General features: G+C 39.1%; 1 protein-coding gene across 1 annotated transcript in view; it reads left to right on the top strand.

Moving 5' to 3' along the window:
* Window positions 1–13009, top strand: part of GABRG3 (gamma-aminobutyric acid type A receptor subunit gamma3) — a 650507-nt gene that overhangs the window by 625358 nt on the left and 12140 nt on the right. The window contains exons 6-7 of the mRNA XM_032624570.1: window positions 626–763; window positions 9692–9844. Of these exons, the coding sequence (XP_032480461.1) occupies window positions 626–763; window positions 9692–9844 (291 nt within the window). The remainder of the gene's footprint in view (window positions 1–625; window positions 764–9691; window positions 9845–13009) is intronic.

The raw sequence follows: 13009 nt of genomic DNA, 5'->3' as shown, positions 1-13009 counted from the left end.
CAATAGAAGTTAGGGAATCAAAACGTGTAAACTGTTTTGTATAAGTTACAAAGATATATTGTACAGCACAGGAAATATAGCCAGTATCATAACTATAAATGTAGTTTGTAACTATAACCTTTAAAAAATTGTGACCCATTATACTGTACACATGACATATTGTGCAACTACACTTCAATAATAAGAAAATAAATATGTTAGAAATAATAAAAGCTATTTATATTAAAAGTTTATAATGAAAAAAGTAAATTCACCTTTCCTGAGATTTGGACAAAGTTCTGGAAAAAGGTGGAAGGTCTGGTGAGTGTGGGTCAGGTTGTTAGATCCTGGTGTTTAGAAGCTAGTGAGACTCTGACCAGTACTTTCACGTGCATTCTTTGAAGGTCATCTATAATCAAGCCTTCCACGGTGAAAGATATGTGTTGTGTCCATACAGATGATGGAAACACTTGTGCCTTGGAATATCTTGCTGATTGTGAAGATCTGCAGTAGAAACCTTCTGGGTTAGGTGGCCTTTGCCCATGGACTAAAATTTCAGCTCCTATTAAATGATCAGAATTATAATTTCGACATTAATGCTTTACAAACTTACATCTTTCAAGTGTTATTTTTTCTGCATTTTCAGATGGCTACCCCAAAGAAGAAATGATGTATAGATGGAGAAAAAATTCGGTTGAGGCAGCTGATCAGAAATCCTGGCGGCTTTATCAGTTTGACTTCATGGGCCTCAGAAACACCACAGAAATTGTGAAAACATCTGCAGGTAGTAGTTAACTTACAGAAGTGTAGTTCTCAAAAACAAATCCGACTTTTTCCCACTGATGACTTAGGCATACCTTTCCCTTTCATGCAGCTTTCTTCCTGTGTATGTTTAAAATAATTATATTCGTATCACCATGATTCTTAAATGATATTTGAAGCAAAACAGCTGATTCAAAGCTCAAAAATGTTTAATATTTTAACTGGGATTGGGAAAAGGGTGACAAGATTATCTTATATGTTTAAACTGAGACTATGTTGACATTATGTCTATAAACCTAAGAGTCTCATCCCTGACCAGATTTATATAAACCAATTTTCTAAGTGTGAGAGTTCTACAAGTTCTACAACTAGATACAGAGACATGGTTTATTAATGTCTTTAATACATTTCTTTTTGTTTTATGGCTTTTGTTTGTTTGTTGGTAATTTCCACAATAGGAATCTATGGTCCACTATTTTGCAGTTAGTTTTTTTCTGACAGGTCCTGGGGATTAGATTGGTTTCAAGTCGGCTTTTCTACTGATCTAGTTATTTGTTAATATGAATCATTTATTGGCTTTTAAAACTCAATAATTTGTTTCATATGACTAGATTAAGTGTAAATTCTAATAAATAGTGTAACTATCTTTAAAGAACAGTCTAAATTCTTGATATAATTCTAAATAGAGAACTACAGTTGCCCCTTGATATCCATGGTGAGTCGTTCCAGGACCCCTAAATATATCAAAATCCCAGTTGCTCAAGCCTATTATATAAAATGGCATAGTATTTGCATTTCACTTACATCTTCCTGTATAGTTTAAATCATCTCTAAATTACTTATAATACCTAATACAAAGTATTATGCTAAACATAATATGTTTATGTAAATAGTTGACCCTTGAACAACACAACAACTGCACATGTTCACTTATATTTGGATTTCCTTGTAGTAAGTACTACAGTACTACACAATCCCAGTTGGTTGAACCCCCATATGCAGAACCGCAGATGCAAAGGAATCAGAGAACCATATATACTGAAGAGCACGTATATATGGAGTTTCAAGTGAATGGAGGGTTGGTGCCCCTAAATCCTGTTGCTCAGTGTTCAATTGCCCTTTTCCGTGCAAGGCAAATTCAAGTTTGCTTTTTTTTAACTTTCTGGAAAAAATATTTTTCAAATATTTTCGATCCACGGCTGTTTGAATCTGGGCTTGTGAAACTCATGGCTGTGGAAGATCTGCTGCATTTACACATGGAGAAAGGTCTTTAAAAACTGATCAGCAGAGAAAAGAAAGCCTCCACAAATGTCACAATAGTAAAGGTGAGCAATGACATTTATGTTTAAATATTAAATATTGATAAGGTTAAAAGAATGGAAGATCATAATTATATAAATATACTTTGGAAACTACATAAAGAGACATGTTTGGGGGAAGTTTTTACCCAAATAGTCACTTAAATTAATAATATAATTACATTCCTGGAGAGTTTGAAATAAACTAGCAGACTTTTGGGGTGTAAGGCTGAGCAAAAGAGGGTAACCAAACTGGGTGATTGTTCTAACGTTTAAATGTCAAACATTGATACTGATATTCCTTTTCCGTTGTAAGCAAGATGATATTAAACAAAAGGAAAGGTGAAGGCAGGTTGAACACAACTTGTTTTAAAATTAACCCTAAGAGAAAGGGAAGTGGCAAATGGAGGGACCGGTGGAGTTGAGGTAGTAGCCGGAGTAATTTTTATGCTATTGAGGGTTAAGGAAAGTATGAAAAACATTCACTGGAGCAAGGAGCTTTCAGTCTCACTAGAAAAACATGATGAACATAAAAGGTTAATGAGTAAACCAGGAACGGATGCAGCAACATAATAAACATTATTTTGGGCTCAGTTGCAGGGAAGACAGAAGAAATTAGAAGAGTTTTTTTCTAATTTTTAAAATTTGGGTTGTGTTGGGTCTTCCTTGCTGTGCATGGGCTTTCCTTAGTGGTGGAGAGTGGGGACTATTTATGTCGGTGTGTAGGCTTCTCAATGTAGTGGCTTCTCTTGTTGCAGAGCAAATGGGTAAATGCGAGTTTTTTCTTAATTTCACTTTCAGATATTTCGTCATTAGCGTATAGGAATACAAGAGATCTCTGTGCACTAATTTTGTATCCTGCTACTTGATCAAACTCATTAATTAACAGCTACTTTTCTGGTACCATCTTTCGGATTCTCTATGTCATCTACAAACAGTGAGAAGTTTGCCTCTTCTTTTCCGATTTGAATTGCTTTTATTCTTTTTCTTCTCCAATTGCTGTGGCGAAAACTTCCAGAGCTATATTAAATAATAGTGATGATACTGGGCAACATGGTTTTTTTCCTTAACTTAGTGGAAATGGTTTCAGTTTTTCACCACTGAGGCCGATGTTGGCTGTGGGTGTGTCGTATATGGCCTTTACTATGTTGAGGAATGTTCCCTCTAGGCCTACTTTTTGGAGGGTTTTTTTAAAATCATAAATGGGTGTGGAATTATTTGAAAGCTTTCTCTCCATCTATAGAGATGATCATATGGTTTTTCTCCTACATTTTGTTAATAAATATGGTGTTTCCTATTGATTGCTTTACCTATATTGAAGATTCCTTGCGTTCCTGCAATAAACTCCACTTGATCATGATGTATGATCTTTTTAATGTGCTGTTGGTTTCTGTTTGCTAGTATTTTGTTGAGGATTTTTGCAACTACGTTCATCAGTGGTATTGGCCTGTAGGTTTCTTTGCGACATATTTGTCTGGTTTTTGTATCAGGGTGATGGTGGCCTCGTAGAATGAGTTTAGGGGTGTTTCTCTCTCTGCTATATTTTGGAAGAGTTTGAGAAGGACAGGTGTTTAGCACTTCTCTAAATGTTTGCTAGAATTCAGCTGTAAAGCCAACTGGTCCTGGGATTTTGTTTGTTGGAAGGTTATTAATCAGTTTCAATTTCTGTGCTTGTGATTGGTCTATTCATATTTTCTATTTCTGCTTTGTTAAGTCTCTGAATGTTGTGCCTTTCTAAGAATTTGTTCATTTCTTCCAGGTCGTCCTTTTCATTGGCATATAGTTGCTTGTAGTAATCGCTCATGATCCTTTGAATTTCTGCAATGTCAGTTGTTACTTCTTTTTCATTTCTAATTGTATTTACTTGCGTCCTCCCTATTTTTCTTCATGAGTATGGCTAATGGTTTATCAATTTCCTTTATCTTTTCAAAGAACCAACTTTTAGTTTTATTCATCTTTGCTGTCGTTTCCATCATTTGTTTTTCATTTATTTCTGATGAGGTCTTTATGATTTCTTTCCTTCTGCTAACTGTGGGGATTTTTTGTTCTCCTAATTTCTTTAGGTGCAAGGTTAGGTTGTTTATTTGAGATGTTTCCTGTTTCTTATGGTAGGATTTTATTGCTATAAACTCCTTCTTAGTACTTATTTTGCTGCATCCCGTAAGTTCTGGGTCGTCTTGTTTTCACTGTGATTTGTTTCTTTGTGCTTTTTGATTTCCTCTTAGGTTTCTTCAGTTATTTCTTGGTTATTGTGTAGTGTATTGTTTAGCCTCCATGAGTTTGTATTTTTTACAGATTTTTGCCTGTAATTTATATCTAGGCTTATAGCGTTGTGGTCAGAAAAGATACTTGATACGATTTCACTTTTCTTAAATATACCACGGCTTGATTTGTGACCCAAGATACAATCTATCCTAGAGAATGATCCGTGAGCACTGGAGAAGAATGCGTATTCTGTTGTTTTTTAATGGAATGTCCTAAAATTATCAATTAAGTCCATCATGTTTAATATATCTATTAAGCTTCTGTTTCCTTATTTATTTTCATTTTGACTGATCTGTCCTTTGGTAAAAGTGGGGTGTTAAAGTCCCCTATTATGATTTGTTACTGTCGATTTCCCCTTTTGTGTCTGTTAGTATTTACCTTATATATTGAGGTGCTCTTATGTTAGGTACATAAATATTTACAATTGTTATATCTTCTTGGATCAAACCATTGATCATTATGTAGTGTCCTTCTTTGTCTTTGTTTTAAAGTCTATTTTGTCCGATATGAGAATTGCCTCTCCAACTTCCTTCTGATTTCCATTTGCATGGAATATCTTTTTCCATCCCCTCTCTTTCTTTCTTTAGTATCCCTAGGTCTGAAGTGGGTCCTTTGTTGGTAGCATACATATGGGTCTTGTTTTTCTATCCATTCAGCCTTTCTGGGTCTTTTGGTTGGAACCTTTAATCCATTTACATTTAAGGTAATTATCGATATGTATGTTCCTCTTACCATTTTCTTAATTGTTTGGGTTTTTTTATAGTAGTTCTTTTCCTCCACTTGTGTTTCCTGCTTAGAGACATTTCTTAGCAATTGTTGTAAAGCTGTTTTGGTGGCGCTGAATTCTCTTAGCTTTTGCTTGTCTATAAAGGTTTTCCTCTGGCAAATCTGAATGAGATCCTTGCTGGGTAATCTTGGTTGTAGATTTTCCCTGTCATCACCTTAAATATGTCCTGCCAGTCTCTTGCAGAGTTCCTGCTGAGAGATCAGCTGTTAATCTTAAGCTGTGTGTTTTTCATTGTTTTTTTGTTTTTCATTGTTTCCCCTTGCTGCTTTTAACGTTTTTTCTTTAATTTTTGATAGTTTAATTAATATGTGTCTTGGCATGTTTCTCATTGGATTTATCCTGAATGGCACTTTCTGTGCTCCTGGACTTAACTATTTCCTTTCCCATATTAAGGAAGTTTTCAACTGTAATCCCTACAAATATTTTCTAACTTTCTTTATCTCTTCTTTTTCTGTGACCCCTATAATTCGAATGTTGGTGCGTTTAATGTCCCAGAAGTCTCTGAGACTGTCCTCTATTCTTTTCATTCTTTTTTCTTTATTATGATCTGTGGTATTTACACTGTTTTATCTTGAAGGTGACTGATCCGTGTTTCTGCCTCAGTTGTTTTGCTATTGAGCCCTTCTAGAGAATTTTTAATTTCATTTATTGTGTTGTTCATCACAGTTTGTTTTTTGGTTCTTCTATTTTCTTGTTAAACGTTTCGTGTATTTTCTCCATTTTATTTACAAGATTTTGGATCATCTTTACTATCATTATTCTGAATTATTTTTCAGGTAGACTGCCTATTTCCTCTTCATCTGTTACATCTTGTGGTTTTTGGCTTTGCTCCTTCACCTGCTGTGTGTTTCTCTGCCTACTCATTTTGCTTAACTTACTGTGTTTGGGGTCTCCTTTTCGCAGTCTGCAGGTTGCTAGTTCCTGCTGTTTTTGGTGTCTGTCCTCAGTGGCTAAGTTTGGTTCAGTGGGTTGTGTAGGCTTCCTGGTGGAGGTGATAGTGACTGTGTTCTGGAGAATGAGGCAGGATCTTGTTTATCTGGTTGGCTGGTCTGCCCTGGTGGTTTGTTTTGTGGTGTCTACGATCTTATTATGGTTATAGACAGCCTCTCTGCTAGTCGATGGTGTTGTGTTCCTGTCTTGCTAGTTGTTTGGCATGGGGTGTCCAGCACTGTAGCTTTCTGGTCTTGAGTGTAGCTGGGTCTTGGTGTTGAGGTGGAGATCTGTGGGAGATATTCACTGTTTTTATATTACGCTGAGCTTGGAGGTCTCTTGTGGACCAGTGTCTTGAACTTGGCTCTCGCACCTCAGCGGCACATCCGTAAAGTCTGGCTGGAGCACCAAGAGCCTGTCATCCACAAGGCTCAGAATAAAATGGAGAAAAAAGAAAGAAAGAAAACGATAAAATAAAATGTTATTAGACTGAAAAATAAAAAATAATTATTAAAAAAATGTTTTAAGTAATAAAAAAAGAAAGGAAAGAACAAACACACTAAAAATCAGGTCCACCAATGACAACTAGTGCTAAAAACTATACAAAAACAAAAAACAACTCTAGGATAAATGTTAAAAGCAAAGTGATACCGACTGAATGACAACAGAAGCCTCCACATACGTACTCACAAAAGAGAATAAAGGAAAAAATATATATCTTTGCTCGCAAAGTCCACCTTGTCAATTTGGGATGATTCGTTGTCTATTCAGGTACTCCACAGCTGCATGGTACATCAAGTTGTTTGTGGATATTTAATCTGCTTTGCATGGCGGTCGCCTGAGGGCAGGCGTCTGTACTTCGCTCAGATAGGACAGGGTTTAATTAGCAGCTGATTTGGGGGCTTTGATTCACTCAGCCCGGGAGGCGGGAGAGGTACAGAAAGTGGAACGAGCCTGCAACGGCAGAGGCCAGCGTGACATTGCAACAGCCTGAGGTGCGCCGTGTGTTCTTCAGGGGAAGTGGTCCCCGTATTACAGGACCCTGGCAGTGGCGGGCTGCACAGGCTCCTGGGACGAGGGGTGTGGAGAATGACTTGTGCTTCCACACAAGCTTCTTGGTGGCAGAAGCACAAGCCTTGGCATCTCATTCCCGTCTCTGGGATGTGCACTAATAGATGGAGTTTGCGTCCATCCCTGGATCTCATTTAAGCGGCACTCTTAATCCCCTCTCCTTGCACACCAGGAAACAGAAGCAAACAAAACTTGCTTTTTCGGCAGCTCCAGACTTTTTCCCGGACTCCCTCCTGGCCAGCAGTGTTGCATTAGCTCCCTTCAGGCTGTGTTCATGCAGCCAACCCGACCTTTCCCTGGGATCTGACCAAAGCCTGAAACTCAGCTCGCAGCGCCCACCCATTCTGGCGGGTGAGCAGACAAGCCTCTCAGGCTGGTGAGAGCTGGTCGTCACTGATCCTCTGTGTGGGAATCTCTCTGCTTTGCCCTCTGAACCCCTGATGCTGCACTCTCCTCCCTGGCTACGAACCTTCCGCCTTCCGCTACCCACAGTCTCCGCCCGTGAAGGGGCTTCCTAGGGTGTGGAAACCTTTCCTCTTTCACAGCTCCTTCCCACTGGTGCAGGTTTTATCCCTATACTTTTGTCTCTATTTTTCCTTATTTCTTTTGCCCTAGCCAATTTGGGATGAGTGGTACATTGGCTTTTCGTTGGTCTTCCTGTAGGGGACAGTGAAGCTGGAAATCACAATTCCTCCTGCCCCCGCTTCTCCAAGTAGAAGCTGGAAAATAGGGACGCTGGTGTTCTCTGGAACCGGTTTCTGTGGTGTGTCCCAGAACCTCACCAAGAGCCAAGACTTCCCTGGTGGTGCAATAGTTAAGAATCCTCTTGCTAATGCAGGAGACACGGGTTTGAGCCCTGGTCAAGGAAGATTCCACATGCTGTGGAGCAATAAGGCCTGTGTTCCACAACTACTGAAACCCGCACACCTAGAGACAGCTCTCCGCAAGAGAAGCCACCCCAATGAGAAGTCTGTGCACTGCAATGAAAAGTAGCCACTATTCACTGCAACTAGAGAAAGCATCCGTGCAGCAATGAAGACCCAACACAGCCAAAAATAAGAAAGAAAGAAAGAAGAATGAAAGAGGAAGAACAAAGAAAAAATAAAAGAATGAAAGAAGAAAAAAAGAAATTATTTTAAAATAATCTGGCTTCAAAATATGTCCTTGACTGTCCCTTCCTACTTTCACACCTGACAGTGGGACGTTCAGGCAGACCTCTGAGTTAGGCAAAGGGTATTTGAACCCAAGATTTGGGGTACCTGTTCACCTCAAGTTAGGCCAAAGAGGATGTATTTGCTAAAATGAATTATGTGCCTACTCTGGAGTTGTCCTACTGTTTATCTTACTTACGAAATGACAATGGTGGTTGAAGAAATTATTCAAATCTTTGTATATTCCACTTGGGTTGTGTTCATAACTGTTAGGGTGATTAATTAGGTTTTGCTTTTCTGTCTACTGTTTTCTGTAAATTCATAAACATTTAAATATGACACATAATTCAATAAAATTTCCTAAGGAAATGATGTAACTTGACTTTCTTATTACTTAGAAAAATATTTTTGTGGGTTTTTTTTTTTTAATTGCTTCAGGTTAATCTTTCGGATTCCTTTATGTGGACTTTGCCAAAATATTTGTTTCTTGGAAAAATGATCTCAATAATTGATGTTCTATCAGCCATCCTGAATATTGCTAAAACAGAACACCACATTCCTCAATAAATATTCTAATTTAATGAGAGGTATAATTTTATACGGGTTTAATATGGTCTCCCTATCAATATTTTTAAGTAAAAATGGGACTTTCATGGTGATCTTTTCATTAAACAAATACCAGTTTATTGCTTACCAAGTAACATTGATAAACAAGACATATATATTCTATAACCCAACTAATTTATTGTTCTTAAGACAACATTGTTTTTATCGGTAATTATAGAAATAACTTTATTGCAGTTGTTAGGAACAGGTAAGGAGCGCTTCCTGGCAGGCTAAATGATTTCTAAGCTGTGCTTCAAAGTTGACTTGTAACTATCTGGATGCAAGTGATAGGAAAAAAAAGCGTCCTAGGCAGTAGGGAAGGGATGCAGCAGCAATTGGGGAAGGATCTTGGCAAATCTGAGGACCTGGGGAGACCAGGAGTGCAAAGAATATAGGTGCAAGGGGCATTTCATGCAGAATGGTGTAGACTGTTGGGGACGGAGTAATTCCCCCATCTACCCCCCCCCCTTGAGTTCTTGTGGCTGGACTAATTGTAAAATTGACACGTTGACAAGGTTTTTTTATACAGGCTTCTTTGTGATAAGGAAGTCCTACCTCTAGATGCGGGGAGTGCCCCTTTCACATGAGAGATTTTTTTCTGCTTTCAGATACAGAGAGGAGAGTCAGAGTTTCCCTCTTATGTTGGCATTTCTTAAGTAACTTTAATTCAAAATAATCAATATGCTATTTAGACACATTTTGGGGTGGCCTACCCTAGGTCACAACTAGACCATAATAAAGTTTTGAAAATTTACAGGGGTAGCAAGATGCAATTCATACTAAAAAATAGAAATATAAATTTGTTACAGGAGAAAGTTAATTTTGACAATATTTTATTACAGGTGATTATGTTGTCATGACTATATATTTTGAATTGAGTAGAAGAATGGGATACTTCACTATTCAAACATACATTCCTTGTATACTGACCGTGGTTTTATCCTGGGTATCATTTTGGATCAAAAAAGATGCTACACCAGCAAGAACAGCATTAGGTGAGTTTCAAAAAAATCTTTGCTACCATTTTGTTTAACATAGTAGTCATAAAAATATTTTCAATAAAAAGCTTAGCTCAAATGATTTAATTTGAAGGCTACTTGATTCATGCTTGTTTTTAGGTAGATAATTTAGACTGTTCTTCCTGACTGTAGAATTCTATGTGCGCCACTTAAAAGTTGAGGTTAAACTTTCTATCTATATTATTTTACCTATCTATAACCTAAAAATTCTCATGAATTTTTTTTCTGGCAACCAAAGTCTTCTTAATAAAACATTAAATTTCGGTGGTTTTAAGATTGTGATTGTGCAACATGTTGTATATGTTTTTCTTTATGATAGGAATTTTGCCTTTCTATGTTTTGATTTATTAACACAGGCAATGTAACATATAAAGGGTCCCCTCAAATTTCTTTCAGAAAAGAAGGAACTGCTTAAATTTTAAAATTACAGTCTTCTATATTACATTGAACATTTTCTGTTGGCTGTTAAAAATCATTGTTTAAAGCAAAGTACTTTTTGAAAAAAATTAGCCTTTAGTATCCTCTGCCAATATTAGTTTTGCATTCTGAACAGAAAATACATGAAAGAATTAATATCAGCTGGCAAAAGCATAACACAAATTTTGCAACTTTTCTTGTGGTTATGACTTTACAATTACATATTTGGGTGTCATAGTGAGCATGATATGAAAGTCCTATCAAAGTGTGGCTATTGTAGGGGCTTCCCTGGTGGCACAGGTGGCTGAGAGCCCACCTGCCGATTCAGGGGACGTGGGTTCGTGTCCCAGTCCAGGAAGAGCTCATATTCCGTGGAGTGGCTAGCCCCGTGAGCCGTAGCCGCTGGCCCTGCGTGTCCGGAGCCTGTGCTCCGCAACGGGAGAGACCACAACAGTGAGAGGCCCGTGTACCGCGCAAAAAAAAAAAACTGGCAATTGCTAAAAGAAAATGAAAAAAAAAATAGTGTCACCATTGTGGTGACACACAGTGTTTGCCGTTAATACAGTTACAGACAAGAAAGGTGGAGAAATGTCATTAACACCAGGATATTTGGTTAAGACACCAGAATAAAAGTAGGCTCTGCCTACTTTAGATAAAGCTTAGATCACTCTATGACAAGATCAAAAGCACCAGCAGTAAATCAATTATAAGAAAGCATTCAACATTCTTTTAAAAAAGATAACTGTCAATGTTCTTTATGAAGTATCATCTACAATATTGTGTATACAGTAAAAAATTAATAGACTTTCTAAGAATTAAGTAAATGTGACTCGATCAAAGAAAAAAGTCAATATCAAAATGCAACTCTGGGAAGAGAGGGGGAAGATGGCGGAAGAGTAACATGCAGAGATCACATTCCTCCCCAGAGATACATCAGAAATACATCTACATGTGGAACTGCTCATATAGAACACCCACTGAACGCTTGAAGAAGACCTCAGACCTCCCAAAAGGCAAGAAACTCCCCACGTACCTGGGTAAGGCAAAAGAAAAAAATAGAGACAAAAGAATAAGGATGGGACCTGCACCAGTGGGAGGGAGCCTTGAAGGAGGAAAGTTTTCCACACACTAGAAGCCCCTTTGCGGGTGGACACTGCAGGTGGCAACGGGGGATAGCTTCGGAGCCGCAGAGGAGAGCACAGCAACGGGGGGTGCTGAGGGCAAAGCAGAGATATTTCAGCACAATCGATGCCGACCGGCACTTACCAGCCCGAGAGGCTTTTCTGCTCAACCGCCAGGACTGGCGGGGCTGGGAACTGAGGCTCGGGCTTCAGTCGGAGTGCAGGGAGAGGACTGGTGGCGTGAACACAATATGAGGACGTTACTGCACCACGGCTAGCCCGGAGGGAGTCAGGCGAAAAGTCTGGACCTGCCGAAGAGGTAAAAACCTTTTTCTTCCCTCGTTTCCTGGTGCGCGAGGAGAGGGGATTAAGAGCTCTGCTTAAAGGAGCTCCAGAGATGGGCATGAGACGCCCAGGCTGCTGCTGCCATCACGAAGAAAACTGCGAGCACAGGTCACTCTCCACACCTCCCGTCCCTGGAGGCTGTGCAGCCCTCCACTGCCAGGGTCCTGGGATCCAGGAACAACTTCTCCGGGAGAACGCACAGGACACATCAAGCTGGTGCAACGTCACGGCAGCCCCTGCCACCGTAGGATCGCCCCGCACTCCGTAACCCCTCCATCTCAACGGCCTGAGTGAGCCAAAGCCCCCAAATCAGCGGTTCCTTTAACTCGTTCTAGCTGAGCAAAGAACAGACGCCCTCCAGCGACCTACAAGCAGAGGCGGGGCCAAATCCAAAGCTGAAACACGGGAGTTGTGCAAAGAAAAGAAAGGGAAATCTCTCCCAGCAGCCTCAGAAGCAGCGGAATAATCTTCAAAATCAAGTTGATGTATCCTGCAACTGTGGAATACCTGAGTAGACAATGAATCATCCTAAATTTAAGAGGTAGACTTTGAGAGGAAGATTTACTGTTTTTTTCCGTTTTCCTCCTTTTGTGAGTGTGTAGCTGGATGTTTTTGTGTGAAATTTTGTCTGTATAGATTTCTTTTCACCATTTGTCCTAGGGTTCTATGAATCAGGTTTTTTTGGGTTTTTTATTTTTAAAATAATTTTTCTTAATAATTATTTATTTTTTAATAACATTATTTTATTTTACTTTACTATATTCTCTTTTCTTTTATCCTTTTTTCTTTCCATTTTTTTCTCTTTCTTTCTTTCATTTGTCTCCCTTTTATTCTGAGCCGTGTGGATGAAAGGCTCTTGATGCTGCAGCCAGAGTCAGTGTTGAGCCTCTGAGGTGGGAGAGGCAACTTAAGGACAGTGGTCCACAAGAGACTTCCTAGCTCCACATAATATCAAAAGACGAAAATCTCCCAGAGATATCTATCTCAACATCAACACCCAATTTCACTCAACGACCAGCAAGCTACACTGCTGGATACCCGATGTCAAACAACTAGCAAGATAGGAACACCACCCCACCCATTAGCAGAGAATCCACTTAAAATCATAAGTCCACACACATCTCAAAACACACCACAAGATGTGGACCTGCCCACCAGAAAGACAAGATCCAGCCTCATCCACCAGAACACAGGCACTACTCCCCTCCACGGGAAGCCTACACAATCCACTGGACCAACTTTAGCTACTGGGGACAGA

This window comes from Phocoena sinus, chromosome 2 (genome assembly GCF_008692025.1).
Source record: "Phocoena sinus isolate mPhoSin1 chromosome 2, mPhoSin1.pri, whole genome shotgun sequence".
NCBI lineage: Eukaryota > Metazoa > Chordata > Mammalia > Artiodactyla > Phocoenidae > Phocoena > Phocoena sinus.
Note: the sequence above shows the minus strand (reverse complement) of the source record. Positions and strands in the feature narration are given on the sequence as shown.